The sequence below is a fragment of the Netta rufina genome (assembly GCF_964035555.1).
Source record: "Netta rufina genome assembly, chromosome: Z".
Lineage (NCBI taxonomy): Eukaryota > Metazoa > Chordata > Aves > Anseriformes > Anatidae > Netta > Netta rufina.
The window spans coordinates 53,466,038-53,490,910 of NC_140126.1; the positions used below are offsets into that span (position 1 = coordinate 53,466,038).

General features: G+C 35.9%; 1 protein-coding gene across 6 annotated transcripts in view; it reads left to right on the forward strand.

The window, feature by feature from the left end:
• Positions 1-24,333, forward strand: part of PAM (peptidylglycine alpha-amidating monooxygenase) — a 147,052-nt gene extending 122,719 nt beyond the window's left edge. For 5 of the 6 annotated variants that reach the window (XM_084305002.1, XM_084305001.1, XM_084305005.1 and 2 more), the window contains 11 exons: positions 3,440-3,569; positions 11,749-11,865; positions 12,385-12,457; positions 13,029-13,236; positions 13,874-14,068; positions 15,115-15,233; positions 17,768-17,867; positions 19,220-19,273; positions 21,004-21,207; positions 22,640-22,696; positions 23,224-24,333. In XM_084305002.1, the coding sequence (XP_084161128.1) occupies positions 3,440-3,569; positions 11,749-11,865; positions 12,385-12,457; positions 13,029-13,236; positions 13,874-14,068; positions 15,115-15,233; positions 17,768-17,867; positions 19,220-19,273; positions 21,004-21,207; positions 22,640-22,696; positions 23,224-23,405 (1,439 nt within the window). In that variant the 3' untranslated portion in view covers positions 23,406-24,333. The remainder of the gene's footprint in view (positions 1-3,439; positions 3,570-11,748; positions 11,866-12,384; positions 12,458-13,028; positions 13,237-13,873; positions 14,069-15,114; positions 15,234-17,767; positions 17,868-19,219; positions 19,274-21,003; positions 21,208-22,639; positions 22,697-23,223) is intronic. The other variant, XM_084305004.1, reaches the window with a different exon arrangement.
• The last annotated feature ends 540 nt before the right edge of the window (positions 24,334-24,873 follow it).

Sequence of the window (24,873 nt, forward strand, 5' to 3'; positions counted from 1 at the left end):
TTAAAAAAAAAAAAAAGGAAGACTGGCTTGTGTTAAATTATAGTATTAACTTCATTTAACTATTTAGTAATTACCAGAATTCCAAAAGTTTAACATTTTTAGTCTTAGAAATCCTCATTTTTCTAACATGTAACAGACCTGAAATAGCAAGCAAACAATACATTAATTAAGATTGTTATAAATATTATGTGTATAACTTTATACTACTTATAACCTTCCTGTACTGCTGTTATATTACCACCCTGTGAGTGAACACTAGTCAAGCGAGTTGTTCAACATCACTGCAACTGGTACAATTACACCTTCTAATTACAGCAAGAAGTATAATTTTCCAAGTTTTAAAACTCCTTTTACAGTGCTTATTTACATCTGTCAAAATATAAATGACTACTCTGATGGCAGGGAGTAAATGTAACATGAATAAAACTTGTAGATAAGAACAAAAAATAGCTGCTAGGGATTTACGGACAGTAAGTTGCAATTTTACTAATAAATAGGGGCTTTAGACTTTCACTTGTAGGGAGATTAAAATCTGACTTGCGTGTTTTAATGCTATTTAATTCTTAAGAGTTTTATTGAACCAAATGAATTACTCTAAATTACAGTATAGAAGATCTGATCTTTTAGTTTAGAAATCTCATTTACAACAAAAGCAATGAGTGTGTATCTATATACTTGAAAAAGTAACTTTAATTTGTTTTAATAGGGAAATGTAATTGTGTTTGGTTTCATATATATAGAACTAAGGTCTATGGACTACTTAGTTCTGCAGGGAATTAACAACCAGTCTTAGATATATGAATATATGATACATACATTTAGTAAGTAAGCTTATGTAAAAAGTTAATTCCCTTCATGGAAGGACTTTCAATATGAAACCTGTACATGAACAAGAAAAAATAACAGTAAACCAATTCTGAAAAACTGAGAAAATCCAAAGGTTGTGTAGCTGGAGTTCTTGTAATTAGACTACATTACACTGTTTGATGTTCGGACTTCATTCTGAAGGGTGTTTCCAATCTAAATGATTCTATGATTTTAATGTTTTCATCTATGAGAAATATTTTTGTCCTTTAAAAGTAACTATAAAAATTGTGTATCCTGCATGCCTTTTTGGAAACTGAATTTTACAAAGGACAAAATACAGGCTTTCTGTATTGAGACTTTAGTTTTTCTATGTTTTTGGGAAAAGTCTCAATGACCACGGGGCACTGAAACATTAAATGTATGTAAGTTTCATGCAGGCTAACTTTTAGCAACTGATGAAGCAGACACTGGTTTTCTGTCCTTTTATTGCTTACAAAATCCTGGTGTCCTGGTACAGGTGAACATACCTGGTATTGCACCTGCTGCTACCAACTCAACAGTACCAAAGTACTGTGGTTTTTATGAATATGTTTAATTTTATTTTTATCCTCTCTTAGTTTGGAACTTTTTTTCACCTAAAACTGCTGCATTAGGATTCTTGGTTTTGAATTTTCTGATTGCTTTTTTATATTCACTGGTGGTGACTATCTTAGATTTGTCTTAGGTTTGCTTTACCCAACAGAATTTCTCTGTTAGCTACTCACAGCTAGGTATCTAGAACTACAAAGGTAAAATATCTCCTAGTCTGTGCTAAGTTTTCAGCACTGTTTTTCTCTTTTCCCTGTGTAGATTGTAGAAAATACTTTTCCCTCCACCATGTTTGCTTTTTCTCCTCAGACTGCATCTCTTCCAAGTAAAAAGGAAGTGGGAATTACACTTACCAGAAAGCTGGGTTGCAGAGGTTGCGATTAAGATTTTGGGGATATTGTCCCTTTTTATTTTTCCTTTCATGAGAATAACACTTCCAAGTGAAGCCTCTTGTATTCCTTGGGTAATTTGTGTTGAGAACTTGTTTCAAAACACTGATCTTTCAGCACTCTGTGAATGGAGATTGTATGTAGTATTACATGTGGCTAGGTTGTACCCCAATGATTGGTTTTGAGGATCACAGCAAAATACACAAACTTCAGGTTGAGCTAAAATTTGCAAAACTGAAAATAGCGAAAAAGATGCTAGCAGACAGTTTGAATACTACTGGAACAGCTCCAGTTTCAGATAACTGAAAAAAAACTCTTTTCTATTCACCTTCAATTTGTCAGTGTGTACCTACATACAAAGCCTGTACCTTAGAAATATCTGAATTACGTTGAATAAATTCACATCCAAAAGAAAGGAGTGATGGATTTTCTAACATATAGAAAGCTTCTTAACAGATTTTGTTTTCTTTTTTGTTTTATCAGTTTTAGTAACATTTTTCTTGTGGTTGTATTTTTTATTTTGGGGAATACAGTTCAATTATCTGTCAATAATGCAAGAGCAATCCAGACCAACCTCTTTCAAATTGCATATTAAGCAGTCTATTTGTAAGAAATTAATCCTTGCAGCCAACATTCTGCTGCTTTTCCAAGTTTTGGACATCTCTGTTCACACATTTAATCATTGTAAGTCTACTTTTATATAAAGCATACTTAGCTTGAAGCAAACTTTTTTTTTAAAAGTCTGATTTCAGTCTTTTTTTAATCTTAATTTGCAGCTATATTTTTCTCCCTTCATTGAGGAGTTTTACTACTTAAGACAAAAACAGAAAGTATCCATTTTTTTTAGTAGTGGTTCCCTTGCTAAATCCTGTATTTTTGGCTTAGTGTGAAAATCACATTTGTGTTATTCAAAAACTTCCAGCATATGTTCTTAAAAAGTGCCCTAATACATAAACAGTGACAGATACCCTCCTTCATTTCTTTCATCAGGTTTAGACATCTATTTCCTATTCATGCCTGTAATCTTTGCATTAGGATACAAACACTAACTACAGCTAATTAGTGCATATGTTTGTTTTAAGAAATGTCATAGGAGAAGAAACTTCACAAAAGTACTGTTTTATTTGTTTCTCTTTGCTGTTTATCTTGCTGTTTATCTTGCTTCTCTGCATTGTGGTTTTTTTTTCTTTGTGTTAAAAACTTTTTTGAAAAAAGTTGTGAATCAGCCACTTCAGATTTATAGATAGACTAGTGATTCCTATTCTTCCATTATGCTTTTTAAATAAAATACTGATAGGTTATTATTTAAATTTGCTTGCTTATTTTGGATAGTATTTGTATGTTTCTGTAATCAACCAATCAACCAATATTAGAAAGTATTAACAAAGCTGTGAAGTTTCTATCGTCCTTCCAGACTACTAGCAGGATACCAATGTTTGTGCATGCTTTACTTAAAAAGCATAAAGCTATGCTTGGAATTAAATTGCAATGCATTCATGGAAATTCTGCATGCAAGAGTATGTCCATACATGCAAAAAGCCAGTTAACCAGATTTATATTCTTTCTTTTGTGTGTGTGTGCGTGTGTGTTTTATTAGTATAAATGTGCTACATTAATGTCTGCCTTTTTTTGTCGTTGTTCGTTTCTTTGGTCAGATTTCCACATAGAAGAGGCTGTGGAGTGGCCTGGGTTAGACCTCAAGCTGGGCCAAGTTTCTGGCTTGGCTCTGGACCTTGAAAATAACTTAGTTGTCTTCCACAGAGGTGATCATGTTTGGGATGAAAAGTAAGTAGACATTTTGCAGAATGGCTTGTTAAAAGGTCAATTTAGTGTATATATCTTGTGCATCTTCTCAAAGAAACAAAATAGATTGCAGTTCCTTTCTGTTTAAGATTCAGCTCTTTGGCTGAAAGTGCCTTCAGGAGACTCAGAATTTAAGTGTCGACTGACGTCGTCAGGGCTATAGGGTTGCTAGATCTTTAGACGGTAAGAATATGTCTCCAGAGAAAAAAAAATATTGTACATTATGTCCCAAAACTTATCCCTGCTTGTCCATGTCTTCGGCTGGAACAATAGGTTGGGGAGAATGCTGTTTTAGTAAGGTACACTACTATTAATACTTGGGTTTAAGACATGCAAAGCTAGCTTCAGTGCTGAAAAAAACAAATGGGAGGGATGGGGGGCATGTAGAGCATTCATTCGAAACAGACTTTCATCATTAAAAACTAGTGTCATCACAAAATCAAGATTTTATGTTGGCTATTTATTATTTTAAAAGCAGAACATTCCAGAGTCCTGGAATATATCTCATTATGTCTTTCAGCTTTTAAACAGTATATCTAACCATTTAGTTGCCAAAAAAAAAAACACTTCGTGAAACTGCAACAGAACACTGGGAGTAATTAATGCTAGTTTATAACAGAATACTATATAGTACTCCTTGTAAGTGTGCTTTTTAAATCTTTCTTCTAAGTATCTGTTCTTGATACTTACAAGGCTAAACAGTATGGTGTTTTTTTTCCAACTCTTGATGAATATATTTTAAGAGAAGATATTTTCTGAAAATTAGAGGAGGCAGCTTTCTCAGTGTTATAGTAAAATGATGCTTAGAATACTCTTCTATGGAGAAAAATCAGTTGTTTTTTGGCTAAGTGATGTAATGTAGAAGGTAAGGCAATCATTTAAGTTTCTTGTGCATGGTATCAGTGATCTCTCCAGCTCAAGAGTATGCAAGTGTAGACTGTCAAACTTGAAAGGATGATGCATGCTGCAACTTGTATTACTCAATCTTCAACTAAAAGCTGGTATTGATTTGTTTTTTCTCATCCTCCTACAGATGAATATAAATTTTCTTCTTTGCGTCATTGAAGAAAGTACTGAAAAAACATTTGAAAATAATCTGGCAGTTTTGTTCATTTCTCACTTCTGAAATGTATATTTTGGGGGATTCTGACAACTGAGGTATACCCACAGCCCAGAGCACAAAACTGGAGTTTGGGACCAAGCAGTCTTTAGGAAGTCTACAGAGGTTAAACTTAAACTTTAAATTTGGTGGAAGAGCTATTTGATGGATAAAGAATTGGCTGGATGACCTCATCCAAAGAGTTAGTCCATGGCTCAATGTCCAAATTGAAACCAGTAATCAGTGGTGTCCCTCAACGGTCCATACTGAGACCAATAGTATTTATTATCTTAATTAATGACACAGGTACCCTCAGCAAGTTTGCGGTTGACACCAAACTCAGTGGTGCAGTAAACACTTTACTGGGGAAGGGATGCCATCCAGAGGTACCTGGACAGATTTGAGAGGTAGGCCCAGGTGAACCTCATGAGGTTCAACATGGCCAAGTGCAGGATGCTGCATCTGGGTCAGGACAATCAATATAGTCTGGGTGATGAAGTGGTTGAGTGCAGCCCTGCAGAGAAGGACCTTGGAATAGTGGTAGATGGAAAATTGGATGCGAGCTGGCAATGTACACTTGCAGCCCAGAAAGCCAGCTGTATCCTGATGGGCTGCATCGAAAGGATCGTGGCCAGCTCTGGGGGCCCCAGCACAAGAAGGACATGGGCCTGTTAGAGCAGGTCCATAGGAAGCCACAGGAATGTTCAGAGGGCTGAAGCACCTCTCCTGTGCACAGAGGCTTAGAGAGTTGGGGTTGTTCAGCCTGGAGAAGAGAATGCTCTGGTGAGACAATATAACCATCTTCCAGTGTATAAAAGCAGCTTATAAAAAGGAGAAAGGCTTTTAACCAGAGCCTGTAGTCACAGGGCCAGGGGAAGTAGTTTTAAGCTGAAAGAAGGTAGGTTTAGATCAGATATTAGGTAGAAATATTTCTTACTCTGAGGGCGGTGAGGCACTGGCCCGGGCTGCCCAGAGAAGCTGTGGATGCCCCATCCCTGGAGGTGCTCAAAGCCAGGCTGGATGGGGCTTTGGGCAGCCTGGTCTGGAGGGAGGTGTCCCTGCCCATGGCAGGGGGGTTGGAACTAGATGGTCTTTAAGGTCCCCTACAAACCAATCTATGAGTCTGTGATTCTAAATAAAACAAAAACTTCTTATGGTGCGGGTGCAGAGGATCAGAGTTGTGGTCTGAAATCTAGAAATTGATGTACCCAATACCTGTGCTGGGTCACACTAAAGATTGACTTATTCCAGTCCAGTCCTGGACAACAGCAGATGCCCATATTCTGAGTATTAGAAGCTTGACTAAGGGACTTCCTAGGAGGGGAAGAAAGCAAAACAAAACAAAAAACTACTTATGTTTATAATCTCTAGGGAGTTTCCCCATCAATAAATGTGCCAGGTTACTTATGGTTTTGGAAGTTGTATAAAACCTTTACACCCTTACCAGTGAGTTCTGCATTTTGACTGTTGCACTAAGTGTGAAAAAGACCTTGTCTTAAAAGTATTGCACCTGCTACCTCATCACTCATTTTATGTTCATCATTTTGCTTCTGCCAACAATACACAATCATTTCCAGTTTATCTTCTCCTGACACTCATAATTTCTTTGAGCTTCTTTAATATCCCTATCAGTTCCCTCATTTCCAGTGAGGTATTTCCATGAGAGTCCCAGTGCATTTGGTCCCCTTTGTATCAAAATAATTCATCACTATTACTGTCATCTCTATATCTTCTTCTAGTTCTTACTTCCTGAAATGGGGGAAAGGAAGTATGCTTCAGGGTTATAGGTTTAAAGCACCTTCTCTCTTCCATTCTTTGTTCTTTCTGAATAATGTATAACATTGTATTCACTCGTTTGTCTGCCACTGAGTAGTCAGCCTTGAGCTAGCACCTTAGAGCTAACAGCTGACAGCTTCTTTCTGTCAATTGGTAATTAACCTGGTTATTTTATGAAATGTGCTAAATGTTTCCACGTAGTAATGGTAAAATATCACGTGTTAATCTGCACGTGAGTTTAGTGTGGAGGCTCACCTATTTGCCATCATGCACGGACTGGAGTTGGAAAAAAGTAAAACTTCCTGACTGAAGATATCTATGTGTAGAATCCTGATTCACTTAAGGATTCACTTGTTTTGTTCTCAAGTGTTGTTTTATTCTTCCTCTTGTGGAGCATAGCTGAATAGTTCATATGAAATTTATTTCTTTTCTATGAAGAAAGACTGAGAGAGCTGGGGCTGTTCAGCCCAAAGAAGAGAAGGCTCTGGAATGACCTTATGGCAACACTTCAATACTTAAAGGGGGCTTATAAAAAAGACGGAGAGTGACTTTTTGCTCAGTCAGATAATGACAGGACAAGGGGGAATGGTTTTAAACTAAAAGAGGGGAGATTTTGATTAAAAGTTAGGAAGAAATTCTTCACTCAGAGGGAAGTGAGGCACTGGCACAGGTTGTCCAGAGAAGCTGTGGATGCCCCATCCCTGGAGGTGTTCAAGCCCAAGCCAGATGGGGCCCTGAACAACCCAATATTGTGGGTGGAATCCCTGCCCATGGCAGGGGGTTGGAGCTGGATGGTCTTTCAGCTTCCTTCCAACCTGAGCCATTCTGCGATTCTGTGAAGCCTAGTGCTGTTAGGAGCCCTTAAAATAGATAAACTAAAAATTCTGTGGGCCTATATTTAGAGTGATTTTAAAACAATGTATGTTGAAAACATAACTGAAGCTAAATATTTGTTCCAAATCTTGCTGCATAGGAAATATGCATACTTTTGTGTGCTCAACCAGTGAGCCTCCCTTTCTATTTTCATTTATTTCATGCGCATATGAAATAGTTTGGGGACTGTTTCATGGGCTGTGCTGAAAAAAAAAAAGAAAAAAAAAAAGTAACGTATCTGTTCTTATTTTTCATTAAGAAGGAATAGAAAAAGATTATTTTGAAAGGGAATTATCATGGTTTTTATATGTAGAAGAGGGATAAGAAGTTATCAGGCTTGTAAGTTAATGTTTATCATTAGCAGCAAATACACAAGTAACGAAGTATAATATTCCTCGGCAAAACATAAACATGAGTTGAGCCTGAAAGCCCAGAATATATTTTCTCTGTTTCAGTGCTTCTGTCACAGTACAGAAACAAATTAAAAATAAAATAAAATAAAATTATCTGTGCTGTTAGGCACTGTGCAAATGTTTCCAATGCATTATTAATATATGCCATAAAAGCTGGATCCTCATTCAACTAAATACAGCTGGATGAATGGTCTGTGCTCCTGTAAGGCAACTTCAGTCTGCTTTAGAGAGCAAAAACGGTTACAAAATGACAAGCTCTGTAATATAGTATCAGCTTTTCAGCGGCTCTAACATTCCTTCTGGGCATGGTTAAAAAAAAAAAAAATAAAAAATACTCCTTTAATGAGTCATCTTCTTTTACCACACGCTGTCCTCAGTTTTATGTCTTTCGTACCATATTCAGTGTGTGCTATTCAAAATGTAAATGTTTATATATAAATATAAACTATTATATATATATATATATGAACTATTCAACAGGCTGAGCAATGAATCAGCTGAGAATTCTTCTGGAATTTGCGATGAGAAATGATTGACCATGTGTGCAACTTATAAAAGACATAATACAGAATATATAATGCATTCTTGAACATCTGCTGCTGCATTCTTAACAAGCTAGGTAGGTTAATTTAGGCTGAGGAAGATGCCACAGTGGTGATGGATTATTGATTAAGAGTAGAGCTCAGGCTTGTACTTTCAAGGTTTATGAGATCAGGTGGTCCATCTAGATTTTAATATGTAGCACACCAGAAGAAAAGCAGATGTAGCAATAAATTGTTTGCATTAGTGTGAAGTGGCCAGCTGAAGTAGAAAACATGCTATGAAATTGTATTGGAGCTTGAAATTAGAAGTTGTGACAGATGCAGCATGTTTCAGTTGTCCGTTAACATGAAACTTTAGAACCTATTAGAAAGCCATGCTGAGAGCAGAGTAATATGACATACAACAGTAAGGTTTTAATTCTTTTCTTGGTCTGCTTTTGCTTCTTTTAAGCTAGAAAGAGTCAGTGTAGTCTGGGTCCTCATTTATCAAATAAAACAAAGAAGCACAGAATAGCTTGGAAAATGTTCATAAGCCCTGGAAAGGAAAGAGTGACTCTCTAGCATACCAGTCTTACTGCTAGAAAAAGATATTTGTCAGGGAGAATACACACAAAAGATCAGTCCCATAACCTCATTTCAAAGTTCACTAAGCTTCCTTTGCTGAAAATACCATGCAATCTCATACTTATGCTGAAAGCACTCGGTTCCCAGCAGAGCTGGGTAGTTGTTAACAGGAAATGCTTAGAAGTCTGGACAGGACCGTTACTAGGATCAGGAATAATAATAAGGAAAAACAATCAGTTTTTAAACCGTCTACCTAGTCAGTTCTGCAAAGAGGTAGAATCTTGTTTCCTTCTTGTTATTGCTGTTGCTGTTTCTGTACAATACCTACCCTCGCTAAGATTCTCATCTGTGATTATCTGTGCTGATTAATAATAATAGTCTTCACAGAGCTTGAGCCTAAAAAGGTTGTTTTCATCCATATCCATTAACGTAAGATAAACTAAAACATTTTAGCAAAGGTAAATAGCTAGCAAGCAAGCATTCATCATGCAGCTGTGGAAAGGAGAAAAATCATCCATGTGTTGGAGTAAAATATTTGACCCTAAGCCCAGTTATTTGCATGCATACATAAAGGTATAACATAAGCCAAGCACCTCAGAAGCTTCTGTTCTGCTGCCAAACATTCGTTCAATCTGTCCAGTGTTGGTCTTACAGTTGTGGTCATCTGTACCTTAGGAGTGTTAGATTCCTGGGCCCCTGTCATTTACTGAAAAGCATTGTGGGTTGGGGCTTTTTTATTTTTAATTTTGTGGGAGCTTTTGTTACTGGATCTTTTGTTTGTTTTTGTTTTAAAAAAATAAATAAATAAAAACAACGCTTGAAAACAAAATAACTTGCCTTAGAATATAACTTTCAATAATGATAAAAACCAAAATCTACTGGGCCATCATTAAATAAGCAAATAAATATCAGTATGGCATTGTGTATCAGTAGCACACAATGTAGTACCCTTGTTAGCTACATGCCATCAATGTGTCCGTGCCACCAAGAAAGCTAACATTGTTCCTGGCTGCACTAGGCAGAGTACTGCCTGCAGATCAACAGGGGTGAGGTGGCCTTTCTCCTCTACACAGTGCTGGTGAAGCCACACCTGGTGTACAGTGCATGACAGTGACGAAGGGGCTGGAGCACCTCTCCTGTGAGGAGAGGCTGAGAGGGCTGCAACAGTTCAGCCTGGAGAAGCTTCAGCTGTTGATGTGTAGAAATACATGAAGGTATGGTGCAGAGAGGATGGAGACAGGCTCGTTTTAGTGGTGCCCTGTGCCATGACAAGAGGCAGTGGGCACAGACAGGAGCACAGGTTCCCTCTGAACACCAGGAGTGCTGCCTCGCTGTATGGGTGACACAAGCTGCCCAGAAAGCCTGGGGCAGTCTCCCTCCCTGGAGATCTTCAGAAGCCATCTGGACATGGTCCTGGTCAACCTGCTGGTCCTGTGGGAGCAGGGGTTATCACCAGATGACCTCCAGAGGTCTTTGCCAACCTCAGCCATTCTGTGTGTCTCATCGCAGCATCACGGCAGAGTGTTCAGGACAGTGCAGTAGAGAGATTTAGTAATGCCTTGTGTGTAACCAGTCACAGTGACAAGGGTATATTGATTCCTGTCAGAGGCTGAAGAAATAGGCACAGATAGTTACCATAGATAAAGATAATACCTAAACACTATTTCTAATTGTAGCCTATGGAAGAATTAGAACACGTTCTGTCAGATTTTTTCTGGTTATATATGAAACCAGTATTGCCTTTCCGCATTGAAAATTCTAGACATGTAAATATTTAATGTTATGGAGAGGCTGGGCTACCAGTACTGTACCATATAAAGTTTTAATAGCTTTATTCATAGTCTGGTCTGTGACTAAAAATCGTGTTCCTGTTTACCAAGTTGCATCAGTCATAGCTGGATTTATCTTGGGGGGATTAATAAACAGCTTTAAAAATATAAGACAGGAGGGAAGAGTGTGTCATGCATTCACGTGTTTTTTATCCATAATCAAATATCCTTTTCCAACATTTAGGCTTAATTGTTTTTCAAAATGTTTTACGTGCTCTATTTACCTTCACTGAAGTCTGAACACATTTCAACAGGCTACTGTAATAGCCAGCTTCTCTGTACGGGTACAGATGACTAAACTATTCTTTGTTAAGTGCATGATAATTTTACACCTGGCCAGTGCATTCTAGAAGGTTAAGCAATGCTCATTCTTTATGTCTGAATTATATAGCAGCATGTTTAAATGTTTCTATTAATATATTCCATGTACCTTGAAAATTACATGTGGAGTTGTGGGGTTAAGAGAAACACATCTCATGTCCTTTAGTTTCTTGCAAGGGCACAGGTTCTTAAGGATTAGAACCTTAAGATCTGAATGTTACTGTAGCAGGTTCTGGCAAAATAACAAATTATGTTTGCAAAGAAAACAAAAAACAAAAAAAGCATGAACACAGCCTACCTTAGTACAAAGTATACAAGTTCATACAGGTAATTTTGCCCTGCTGATTAGCTATGTTCTATAGCTATGTTCTTGCTATGTTCTTACTAAATTGTTTTATTTCCCACTTCTAACTTGCCACAGTAAATAAAAAAGCAAACTAACAACTTAAAAAAAATTGATTTTTTTGTTGTTTGCTTGCTTGCTTTGGGATTGTCTTAATTATTGCTGAGATGATTTGGTACTCCTTTAGTGAGGAAGTCATAACTTCAGTAGGAAATGCAGACATCCCAACATTAGAACCCTTATGATCATACAATGTTACAATGCTTATTTAAAAACAAAACAAAAGGTGCTAGTAACCCACACTGGAATTAAACTACAAAACCTAACTTGAAGTTGCATGTGTAGTGGTCATCATTGGACTGTTCTCTAATGCTGTCTTTGTGTTACATATTTTTGTGTAGTTCTTTTGACAGCAAATTTGTTTATCAACAAAGAGGACTTGGACCAATTGAACAGAACACAATTCTTGTCCTGAATCCAAGTACTGCAAAATTGCTGCATTCCACAGGCAAAAGTCTGTAAGTTTTTTGTTTTTCTTTTTGTTGTTGTTGTTTTTATTAATAGAACTATTACAATTTCTACGTATTTTGCCTCAAAAGTCACCAAGCCATTTTCACATATCTGTTTTGTATTACATTATATGATTTTGTGTTTATTTGTACAACTAAAAAAGCTCTGCAAACAATAATAACAATCATTTGCCATCTTCACTACATCTGTTATCTGGTAATTCGTATAATTTCATCTACCAGCCAGATTAACAGAAATGCAGAGCTGAAGAGTATTGTATATTTTCTTTAAAGATACCAAATGTTAGTCAGACTGAGAAAGTAGAGATCAAGTGAATTCCAGATTTGAGACACTCTTGTCAAGAAAATTCTATAGTTATAGTGTATATTTTTTGTGAAATACTAACAGGTTGTTATTTTTAGAGCATTTCTTGATCTGTAGATAAAAAAGAAAATCTTCAAATCTACTTTATATCATTCTTCCTGAAAGATGTCTTTAACTTGATTCTTCTGCATTTGTGTTTGCAGGTTTTACTTACCACATGGTTTGAGTATAGATAAGAATGGTAACTACTGGGTCACTGATGTAGCTCTCCATCAGGTATGTTTTTGAACCTTTAACACAAGAGACTTAGTGTTTTGCCATTTTTGTTTGTTTGTTCTCCTAGAGATTTACATAAACTTACGATTATGATGTAAACTGTTTATGTAGGCTTGTTAAGACAAACATTAAGAATATGCGTATGGAAATATATGCCTATATGCCTATAGCTTTATATGCCTATAGCCTTCTTGGAAAATAGTTGTGTAGAATAATTTGAGCAACGTATTTAGAACTAAAAGTACCTGTTTTAAAACAGCAATTCGTTTGAAAGAGAACAGATTTTTCTGCTACGTCTTTGCTTATCAATTTTCCTATGCATTCAAGCTCAGAATATGAAACTAATTTGTTTGCTGTAATCACAGGAAATTATATTTTATGCATAAATTTCCCACAATCAGAATGGTTATAAAACTGATAATAGATGTCATAGTCAAGATATTAAGGTTGTGTTCAGTATATACATTTATTTTATACAGAGTGAATAGATATCCTTTTCATAGGCAGACATCCGTCTTGTATTTCACCCTCCATAATTGAAACCTCTTATCTTTCTCTATTGATTTAAAAGGTTTTCAAACTGGGAGCAGATGCGAAAGAGCCATTACTGACCCTAGGAGTAGCTTTGCAACCAGGCACTGACAAAAATCATTTCTGTCAACCAACTGATGTGGCTGTGGATCCGATCTCCGGCAGCGTTTATGTATCTGACGGCTACTGTAACAGCCGAATCATCCAGTTCTCTCCAAATGGATTGTACATCATGCAGTGGGGAGGAGGTCAGAGCTCACTGATACTCTGCTATCATGAATTCATGTTATCATCAGCTGTGAGATTGTTGATACTATTATTAGTGTCATTTATAAACGTCTATTATAGTAATACTATCAAGGTCCCAGTTCAATTTTGCCCTTCTTATCAAATTCCAGTTTTTTCTCTAATGTTTATACAGCTAGTTGTAGTGGGTATTTATATATTCCCTAAAAAAATAAAAAATAAGAGTCTGTTAGCATGCATTCAACCCAAGTATCAGCACGTCCTTTCTTAGCAATAAAATATTTAAACTTTCAAAAGTAATAATATCTTTTTCTAAAAGTGTGGTCAAATGGTAAGCCTTTACCATTTTTTCTAAGATTTATGCCATGATCCCATCTATTTTAAGTTTTGTGAATCATTACATTTCTGTCCAACTCAGATTTATGCATCGGGGATTATGCTATTATAGAGAAATAGCTAATTTACAAATTCAGGTTTTACAAAGATAATGCAAAAGTCTACAAGAGTTTACCTAAATGAGTAAAACTGTTAGGAGAACAAAAAACTTTTCCTAATGTTATGCTGCATTATGTGAAATATTGCTATTTCTAAGCAGAACGTGTTAAAATACAACACAAATGTGTGTATTTTGTGTTGCAGAGACTTCTTCAGGCAGACCTGGACAGTTTCATATCCCCCACAGCTTAGCCCTGATCCCTGACTTCAGTCAGCTCTGTGTTGCAGACAGGGAAAATGGTCGAATTCAGTGTTTCAGATTAGGAACTGGGGAGTTCATAAGAGAGATCAAGCACAAGTCATTTGGAAGAGAGTTGTTTGCAGTTTCCTATGTTCCAGGTAATATTTTTTTTCCCCATTCTTCAGATTTCAAGTAGTTCTTTAATGCCAGTATGTCACTGTGTACAATGTCATTTCATAAAGAGTGCTATCATGTATCTTTAGCCAGGTATTTATTCTTTTTCAAAGTAGTGCTGATGTAATGGAAAATTTTAGAACTATCCTATTTTCCTGTTTGCAGTGGGGGGGGGGGGGGGGATGAAAGAAGCTTTCATATAATTTCTACTCCTGAGAAATGACTGATTAGACTCTCTAAATGTACTGTCAACAAGCAGATTATATTGTTTGCTTCCTAGTGATGGCACAGTCCATAATTAGTTAGTAATGATGTTTTAAAATATTCATTTCAAACTCCATCGAAGAGAGCAAACTTAACGAGCTTCCAAGCCATCAAGAGTTGAGTTTTTTAAAATATAAAATCTGAAAACAAACAGTTTTTATTTAGAAGTTATGTAGTTTATTATCAAAATCTGATAATTAATGCAATAGCTGTATTAAAGGTTGTAGTCAGATTTTTAATACCAATACTGAAGGTGGTGGGAATGTCAACAGCTGGACAAGGAATTTTGGAATGTCAGTCTCCTGACTCTGTAGTTGATATCAAATTTAATATCAAGGTAATCTCTGATGCGTTTGCCTAGAATTTAAGAAATGATGTACAAGTTAGGATACTCAGTATTTGTAGCCCATTGCTGTCTCTGACAGCAGGAGATGCATTGTAGGGAGAGTGAGCAAGTCTGACTCCATTTTGTAGTCCACTCCTCTCCTGCTTCCCATGCACCCACAACCAGTTTATTTAAGACTGTTAGGAAGTAGCTTCTGACCACTTCTTTATAGCATCTCTCTATAGACTGGTTGTCCACAGTTTTTCCCTGTGATACCTTACTTAACTTTTCTGTTGTGATTTAGTTTCCTGTTGAGTTACCTCTGTCTCTGTCAGTCATTCCAATTTTCTCAGACAGCTTTTTACATCAATACAATTACTATTGACCTGCACTGTAGTTTGCAAGGTGTGGGTTGTTAAAGAAAATCCAATATTGTTGCAGGTGGTCTCCTCTTCGCTGTTAATGGAATGCCTTACCCTGGAGAAGCAGAACCAGTGCAAGGATTTGTGATGAACTTCTCTACTGGAGAAATAATTGATACTTTCGTTCCGCTTAGAAAGGTAGAGTATTGCAGAGTGCCTGGTGTATGTAATTATGTACAGGAGATTGTTGGTAACATCCTACTTCTCTAACTTTTATACAACTATTACAGGAAATCAGGTGTTTTAAAATGTATAGTATTCAAAGGAATTCCTCATAATCCAAACTTAGTGGAGATGCTAGAATTTCAGATCTTAGTTTCTACATGTATTAAATGCTCAAAAATTACACCACCTTTGAGATGATCCCTACAGATAATACCTTTAGTTAGGATAAGTTCACTTTATTGTTGGCAGATAGTTATTAAAAGCTAATTTAAAAGAAGAATAAAGGTCCAGAAATATTTATAGAATTAGATACTAATGTCCATTACATGTCCAAAAAAGTGTATTTCTATGCAGGAATAAAACTGAGTTGTATGGTTATATCTGTTCTTTGTAGAAGATTAGTTTGAGGGCTAGATGTTATTTATAAAGTGTTGTGCAAAATAAAGTTTAAAAATGTTTCTTAAAAAATAAATAGATTGTCTTAGATTAAAGAATGACTCCCATTTCTGGGTAGCACATATGCTCAATGATTTGCAGCCCAGTTTTAAGGGATACTACAGAAAGATATTTCTTTTTAAGTATAGCAAATAGCTGTACTGTCTACAAACTGACAAAAACTGAGAGTGGATTTATCATTGTTTTGAGATTCAGTAGGGATTAGATAATGTTAACTATCTGTGCACAGTTACAGATCACTGTAGAAAATTACTGTATTAAATGTTGACTTCAGACAGTAGAGCAGGTGTACAGCTTTCATAAGGTGATCCAAGATCAGTCTTTAAACCAGGAATAGCTTGGCACAAGACAAATGAAAATACTCCAAGTTCAAACTTCTTACTTCTGAATTGTTTTTCATGTATTTATGGAATATTATACATACAAGTAAAATATTCACTTTTTTTCCTTGATTTGGGAAAAAAAAACTTATAAGAAAGATAATGAAAAACAGAATTTAAGTGATGAAAGTCTGTCTCATTTATTAATGTTTTGGAAGGATGACTACTGAAATCTTCTGCTAATACATAACATCTGTTATATACATCACTTCCATCCTATTTGGTTCACAAACAATTTCTCACACAAAGAAACATAGTTTGGATTACAGGGATTATTTTCTTTAATTATTATTTTTTTGTTGTTTTGATGTTGTTTGTTTTTTTTTGGTTTGGTGGTTTGTATTTGATTTTTGTTTTTTTTTTCAGTAAGCAATTCTTTGTGATAATGGTGTATACAGGATGCACTATTTAGTCCTGAGATCTGAAATAGACCACTTACCAGAACTTACCCTGGTAAGGTAGTTCACAATACTCAGTTTTTCAGTCTACTCACAAAAAGGAAAAATTCTTAATATGAGTTGCTGAAATAGATCTGGAAGTGTTGAGAATCTTGTTTTAGGGAGGAATCTAGACTAAAATAGTACATCCTCAGGAAAGGTATTTAGGCCAGAACAACACATGTTAACTACACATGTTAACTACATGTTAACAGAACAACACATGTTAACTACAAAGATAGTTTAATAAAAACCTTACCCCAGGTTTTTATTCCAGGTTCTTTGGTTTCTCAGTGGTAGGAAAGTGAACTGCCCCTTACTCTTGAAACCTTTTTCTGGGAACAGTAAAAGTAGTAAAAAGAGTAAAAAATAGGGAAGAGACATTTATTCAAAACAGAGTCAGATGATTTTTTTGTTCTTCTCGTAGTTTTACTAATTTTAAGTTGCAGATGGTTTAGGTGCTGCTTTGGAATGTGCTTGTCATGTGGCAGCTTATTGCTTCTCATTGAAGTCTGTAGGTATCAAGGACAATAACTCAGGTCAGGGAATAAATGTGAATTCTAAAGACATGAGAAGACCATTCTGGATAAACTAAAAGCAACATGGCCAAACTTATTATCTTTTTCTCCTGATCTGCCCTACAAAAATTGCAATGTATTTTTTGTTAAATTCTGGTGTTTCATTCATTACACTCCTAGATAGCAAAATAGGATCTTCTGTTCACCTGTTCCAAATGTTATATCTGTAAACAATAATAAATTGGCATAGCATTCCAATATGCTTCCTTGATTTAAAAAAAAAAAAAAAAAAAAAAAAAAAAAAAGAACAAGTTAGCTCAGACCTTTGCTAGATTTGGTGGAGAATGAATGGTCTAGTGTCAATGCTTACAGCTGCTCTTGGAGTACATACACTGTACATCACTATGTAGTATCTCAAAAAGTCCACCTTTTTTGATATTTCAATTTTCTCAACATAATAACTTACTTACCACTGTGTATGTGCACTATGCATATTATATTTCACAGGATAAAACTAAATGCAAGAACATAAATGTGAATTGTTTAGCATGAATGTATCTGATAATCTCTAAGATATTATCCCTTGAGAAGGCAAACATATAATGGAAATGTAATTCCTCTTCCCTTCACTCACATTAGACCTGCTGTTTTTTCCAGGACTGGATATGACAATGTGTAGACAGCTAAAAGTAATCTGTCACTCCTTTTCTTCACAGAGCTTTGAGATGCCACATGATGTAGTTGCTTCAGAAGACAAAACAGTATTCGTTGGAGATGTTCATGCCAGAACAGTGTGGAAGTTTGCATCCACAGAAAGTATGTTTTTTGTTCTTAATGCCACAACTTCACATTTTGTATCTTGAGATCAGTGTCACTTATCTGGTACTGGTTTAATGACAATGATTTAAGTACAGAACAACTGCAGAAGTTGTGTAAAGTGATTGTTCTTCAGCATTACTCTGCCAAAGAAGAGTCCAGGATGTGTGAGCTGATTTTTCACAGGAGGAGAAATCCAAATGCATTTGCCTTACGGTAGATTTGTACCTTATCATATCAGTATATGCTTAAAAGTATGAGTTTTTTTGCATTTTAGGTCTTTTAATGTGTCATTTGCTGACAAGTTCACTGCTTTCTTTGAAGTTATATCAGAAACTCTCAGGGGCTGAAATAAAAACAGACGTCAATTTTAAACTTCTTTGGGAATATTTATCATTAGAAAATTAATCTAGTATAATTTGAAACCCTATTCCGATCAAGGGGAAACACTTCCCAGTTTTAATCCACTAACCCCCAAGCCAAACAGCCTGACATCATGGAGAGGAACCCAATGAATCAGGCATCAGTTTAGTAGGATTCAGAGAGAGGAATAAAAGAAACAAGATTATGTAAGGATTTACAAATATACTTTTAAGGAATAAAAATATAATCTACTGTTACATTATATCAGATAAAAAATGTATGAGGGAGAAAGCCTCAGGCTTCACGGTGTTAGTCAACCAGTAACAATCTGTTATTATAAATAAACTTCTGACTAAGCCAGTTATTCCGCATTTGTCTGTTTATATTTTATTGATTTTCTTGTGGGTCATCTGGTATCAGATGCTGTTAGTAACAGGACACTGGACCAGATAAATTGTAAGTCTGACTGGATGTGGCTTGTTTCTGAATGTATTAACCTGAAAAAGAGCATTTCTAGACTTCTATTCAAAGTAACATAAAAACAAAAAAATAATTTATTTCTTCATCACTTAGAGGTTAGATGAGAAAAGTCCATGTATCTTATTTTCTTTTTGACTGAAACTGCAGTATAACATTGCAGTAGCTAAAGAGTCCTGATTCAACCAGTCTTTAATCCGTCATGATTTTGATTGTAATTAATAGTGATATTTTTATGGGACTCCCTGAACCCTTACACATGCCCATAAAGTGTCTCTGTGGCATTAAGAGTTAATTATTGCAAACAGCTTTTATGAATCAACATCTCTCTTTTTTTTTTCATGGTATTGTAAGCTATTGAATAGTTTACATTGGCTCTGCTTGGTGAAGTTCAGATGCTAATAGGATTGTTTACTGTAGGATTGTACTGTACATTTGACAGAGCTAGCAGGAAAATGTCACTGAGTGTCTTCAAAATGTCAGTTGTCCTGAAGAATAATTTTGTTTTACAGAAATGGAACATCGGTCAGTTAAAAAGGCTGGTATTGAGGTACAGGAAATAAAAGGTTAGTCTGATTCTGAATAGAAATGAAGGAACTGGTATTTTCACATAGGCTATGACTGTTTCTGCCACCCTGGAGGAAAAAATGCTAACTAGTTTGATTGTTGTTTTGTTTTTCACCACTGTTTCATACAGTTACTGTACATAAACCAAGCTGCCACAGGTAGTAAGACAAAGCAGCTTGTAACCATTGTACCTAGTAGACACTAATTTACAACCAAGCAACATTTTTTTTTTCAGTGGTGATGTGCTTCACAGACACTAAGATGAAAATTTAACTAGTAGATTAACTCCACATTACCATCTGGTATGTCTGTTAGCCCCCTTAGATGCAGAGAAAGCTCTGAAATGTGAGTGTTACTCCCCAGCAACCTTTCCCTTGCTCCACAATTCTCAGACACCAAAAAAATGTTCAGAAGTTCTTAAGTGGTTTTCTTTGGTTGAATTCAGTGTTTCTGTGGTTTGCTTCATGCAATATACCAAAGATTCCACCTGCCAATTACAACATATAGTAGAATAAACTAGGCTGGCCTTATAAAACAGTGAAATTCTTACTGTGAGAACTGTTGTCCTTCTGTTTTATCTCTATTGGTACATAAGTCCTCCTGAAGCACTCAAAAGGGCAAGTGTGGACAGCACAGCATCCACAGTATAGCTAATCTAGGGGTATGTCAATGCATTTCAGCTTTCTTTAGGAAGATACCATGCTGGCTGACATTTCTAATGCTACAGGGAATCACGAAATAGTATCACATGGGTAAGAAACAGTTTTTAAGTAAGAAGCTCTAAAGGGAAAATGTGGAGAACTGAACCACTCCTCAGAGCTGGGCAAGGTGCTAGTGGAAAAAAAGTGTGTTACTACTACTTGAACAGACAGCAGGTTATCTTTGTAGTAGTGTTATATGAAAATTGAAGCCTCTACTGTTCATCCAGAACAGAACGTCATTTAAAACTTGTTACAGAGTTAACAATTGTATTCAGTGTCTCCAATGCAGCTAAGATCTGCTGTTAGATCAAATGTTAAAATACATAGCAGGACAGTTTTATTCATTAAAAGTTAGCATGAAGAATGTCATCTTTTATACACAATCACAACACTGTGTAGAGGATTTTACTGAAATTATTTTTCTTGCGGTAGATGGAGTGATAACAAAATATCCAGGAGTGAGTGGATGCAGTCTTCTAAAGCTCTACAGACTTTCAGAGCCAAAGGCCTTTCATGGGATTTAGCTGTTAGGAGAATTTGACTCTCTGTCACAAACTTATTGAAAATAAATATAAATGTTTTCCTTTTTGTCCGTGATAATACAACACACACTGGATTTCTGTATTTATTGTGGAAATGTTAATACCAAAAGGAGATATTAAATGATAGTAGATCACTATCGTTAGATCACTATTTGCCAATACGCCTTTTTGCAGGATTTGCCCATATTTTAAATGGTAGATGTTTTTTAAGGCAAAAATCTCCGTGACACTTCTCCTTTCCCCATCTGAGAAAAGGAGAGGGCATTCTTGCTGGAGTGGTATCGCTCAGACTCTGTCTTATATTTGGGATAACATCAGCAAGAGCTAAAACTGGTTCCATAAATGTTTGCCTTTTGTTTCCTTGTTGTTCATCACTTCTAGCTTGTTTTTTTCTTTAGATATTCTAGCTTGTTTTTTTCTTTAGCTCCTTGTTCTTTGTTGCTTGATGCATATGGATTGCCTGTTTAAATTGTCTTCTTTTTAAAGAATCGGAGACAGTTGTGGAAGCCAGACTGAAAAACAACCCAGAACCAACAGACCCTCTAAAGAAGCAGGAAAAACAACATCTGGTCCGACAGGCCAGCACTGGAGTTTCCTTTGTTCTTATTACGACTCTTCTAATTATCCCTGTTGTTGTCCTGCTGGCAATTTTAGTATTTATTCGTTGGAGGAAGACAATAGTCTATGGAGGTAACCATGACTAACAGTCTTTTATTGTTCATTTAAACACATCGCTGAATATTGAGGGACAACAGTATGAAGAAAGAGGCCTGCTGTCCCTTTTCCCTTGTACACAGTTGTGGTGATGCTGCATGCAAACTAACCATCAGCATGCACACAACAATGCCTTTCACCTTAAGCCACCGTTTTTTCACAACGTGTCAAATGCTTTCCTTTAATTGGCATCAAAAATACATTCATGTTATTGTCTAGAATGCATTAATTTTAATACTCAGTTCAGAATTGATTATTCAGCTTGGGATCTTTAAATTCTTGACAACAGAGGACTCTGTGGGTATTAGAGAGGCATAAAAATGCAAACAGATAAAATTTCTGAGATGGTATATTCTTATTCCCTACCATCTTATGAATTTTGAGATGTTTCCGTGATGCACCTTTCTCCATTGCTATGAGATCTTTGCTTGATAATTACAATGTTATGTAAATTTGTTCTTAATTCATATTATATAATAGCATTGTTTCTGAGACACTGACAGACTGTAGTCGAGTTTGATCATTACACTTCTTTTTCTTCTTTTTTTTTCTGTATGCCATAAACAGCTTTATCAAGATAAACAACAAAAATATATATATTTTGGCAAATAACAGTACTGTCATTGGCTAGGACATACTGTAAAAGACTAGGTAATTAAGCAGTCTGATAGTGCAACAGTGTAACTGAGTTGGATGTTTATTTGCTGTGTTAAAATCTGCTTCAGACTGTTTTCAGTGTTCAAGCACTTGGTGTGCTAATGCTCTAGACTGTTACAGTACTGTCATTAATGCTTGTGATCTACAGCAGCATCTTTGCATTGGATTCTGATTGAAGCTGTGTCTGAATTTACAGTGTCGAAGAGTGACACTGGTAAAATAAACTTGCACAAATTTATGGAAACTGAGTACTATATACAGAAAAACGGTTTGGTGGCATTTTATTTTTCTTCAAATCAAGGATAGCAATATTAATCAGGGAAGAGTATACTCTGCTGAACAAGAGTATATATCCTCCAACATATCTGAAGAAATTTACAGATCGCTGTCTTTCAAGAAAGCCAGTCATGCCTGAATGGAATATATACCACCTTCAAATGTCACACCGTGTTTTTCAGTGTGCCAGAATGTAGTGCATGTTATAAGTTACAGCTAAAGTAATGAAATTCTCAGAAATAACTTACATGTGAATCTTCTTAATGGCTGAATGGCATAAAATAAGCATTTGTTGCATGATTGTTCTGTTAGGAATTATAACTTCACCTTAATCAAGAAGCTGAAAATTCAGTGTTCTTAGTGCTGTTGATCAATTTTTATGAATGTCTGTGCTCTGTGTCAGAAAATAGAGAAAATTACTTAAACATAGGGTATGATTTTTAAGCTCATTTTTTAAATCTACCTTATTTTTCAGCTGATGGGGAACACAAACTTGACTCAAATTCGAGCAGAGTTTTAGGCAGACTTAGAGGTAAGAAACAGTTAAGATCTTATAAGCACTCAGCAAATGAAGGCTTTTTCGTTTGTTCACTTTTTGTGAACAAGAGATTTGACGGAACTTTCTCAGAACAAGGACTCGGGGGCAAACCACAGGTGTTCTGTGGAAGTATCTTTTAAAACTCCTCATCTGTCAGTATCTGCCTGCTGAAAAGGATGTGTCACTACCACTGGAAGATGAGTGGTGCTCATAGCATATCTGGTGAATGGGATGAAGTGCTCTGAGATTATGGTCAAAATGACAAGGTGGTAGGAACACAGATACCTGCATAAAGACTCTTCTTAATGGAACAATGTATGCTGGAAAAAAAGTCATTTGAAACTTTTATTTTAAAGACAAATTTCCTTCTCTTCCATAATGTATATAATTAGTTCTTTTGCCTTTTACTGACCTTTAAAAAAAACTTTCTGGAAGGATACTTAAAAGAAGTGCTGACTGCGTAGATATTTATTCCCCCATACAAGAAAGCAAAGCTTCTGACAAGGGTTTCTTTTCCACAGGGAAAGGTGGTGGTGGCCTTAACCTGGGGAACTTCTTTGCAAGTCATAAAGGCTACAGCCGAAAAGGCTTTGACCGACTCAGCACGGAAGGAAGTGACCAAGAGAAGGATGAAGATGATGGCACAGATTCAGAAGAAGAGTACTCGGCACCTCCACCCCCACCAGCACCTTCATCATCCTGAATGAAGACAACCTTTGCGTTCTCCATTATATGATTCAATCCAGAATGTCAGATTCCATTTCCCTTAAGCACGTTTAAGATTTTTGTGTATTTAATTGTAAACTGTACTAGTCTGTGTGGGGCTGTACACTGGTTTCTTTAATTTTTGTTTGGTTTTCGTTCTGTTTTTTAAGTGGAGGAGTGTATGGAAGTTTCATATCAGTGCCGTTGTTTTTTTTTTTTTATGTGAACATCTTAATAAAACAAACAGTCTTCTTCTAATTGCAGCACTGATTTAAAGCAGTAGTATTTTCTCATATCAACTTGGGGATCTTTTCTGTATTTGTAAATAAGTCGTATTACCTGCTTCAACAAAGTATTTTTCCTATAAATATTCAGTTGCCAATTTCTTTTTTGTGCCTTTCCTCTTCAATGTCCTTAACCTGTTGCAGTACAGAGAAAATACAGTGCCACAAGAAAATGAAGCTGCTAAATCTTCTTCTATTTTTTTAAAATCACTAGCATTATATTGCATTGAAGAAAAAAAAAAAAAAGTATCTATTTAATTGTTTTTTTCTTCTTCTTGACTTGATGTGTTTCTGGGATGTCTTATTTTTAGATGGTACCACTGTTAGAACACTATTTTCAGAAGCTGAATGTAATTTGTGTAATAAAGTGTTCGCAGAGCATTAGCTGTCAGAGTGTACTTTGGAATTTTTGCATACTTTCTAAGTTTTTTGTATACAACTTTTGTAAAAGTTACACAGACCACTTAATACAGTAAAAGATTTAATGTCTTCTACTAGCAGATAAAACGTGCTATTTTGTATGGAAGCTGGAAAATATTTTGCTATGTCACAAGGTTTGCTTTATTGGGGGGGGTTGTTTGTTTTTGTTTTTTTTTTTAAGACTAATAACTAATATACATGTACAAAGTCAAGCTTAAAGATTTAAAGAGGAAATATACTTGTATTATAAAACTGCAGGGTATTTACTTTAATAAAACATGGTCACAGCTAAGAGGAAACCCGTGTCTCAAATTACATACGAAAATTAGTCAGGGTAGGCATCAGTGCTACCTGATTTGTAGTACTGATTTTCTTGTTTCTCCTCTCTTCCTTTTTCATTCACACAAGAGTAGTCCCAATTCCAGTAATGTACTCCCTCTTTGAATAGAAGACTTCTGGAAGAGCTGCTAGATAGATGACTCACAGCCAGGATAATTAGGTGTGAATCATTGTGTGACGCTGTCACGATTTATCAGTCTAGTTTGAGGATCAGAGCATGATTAATCTTCTTTTAAAAACTGTATTATGAGCAGAGTGTACACAGCTGTAATTGCCACAGGGTTTTATGAAACTGCTTCATTATCGTCATTGCAGGTGTTGTAACGGACTAGTGCTGGCGATGAAAAGAACTCCATTTCATAGCCTGTATTCAGTGTTGCTTCCTCTCCAACTATTTTATATTTTCCTAATGTTACACTGAAA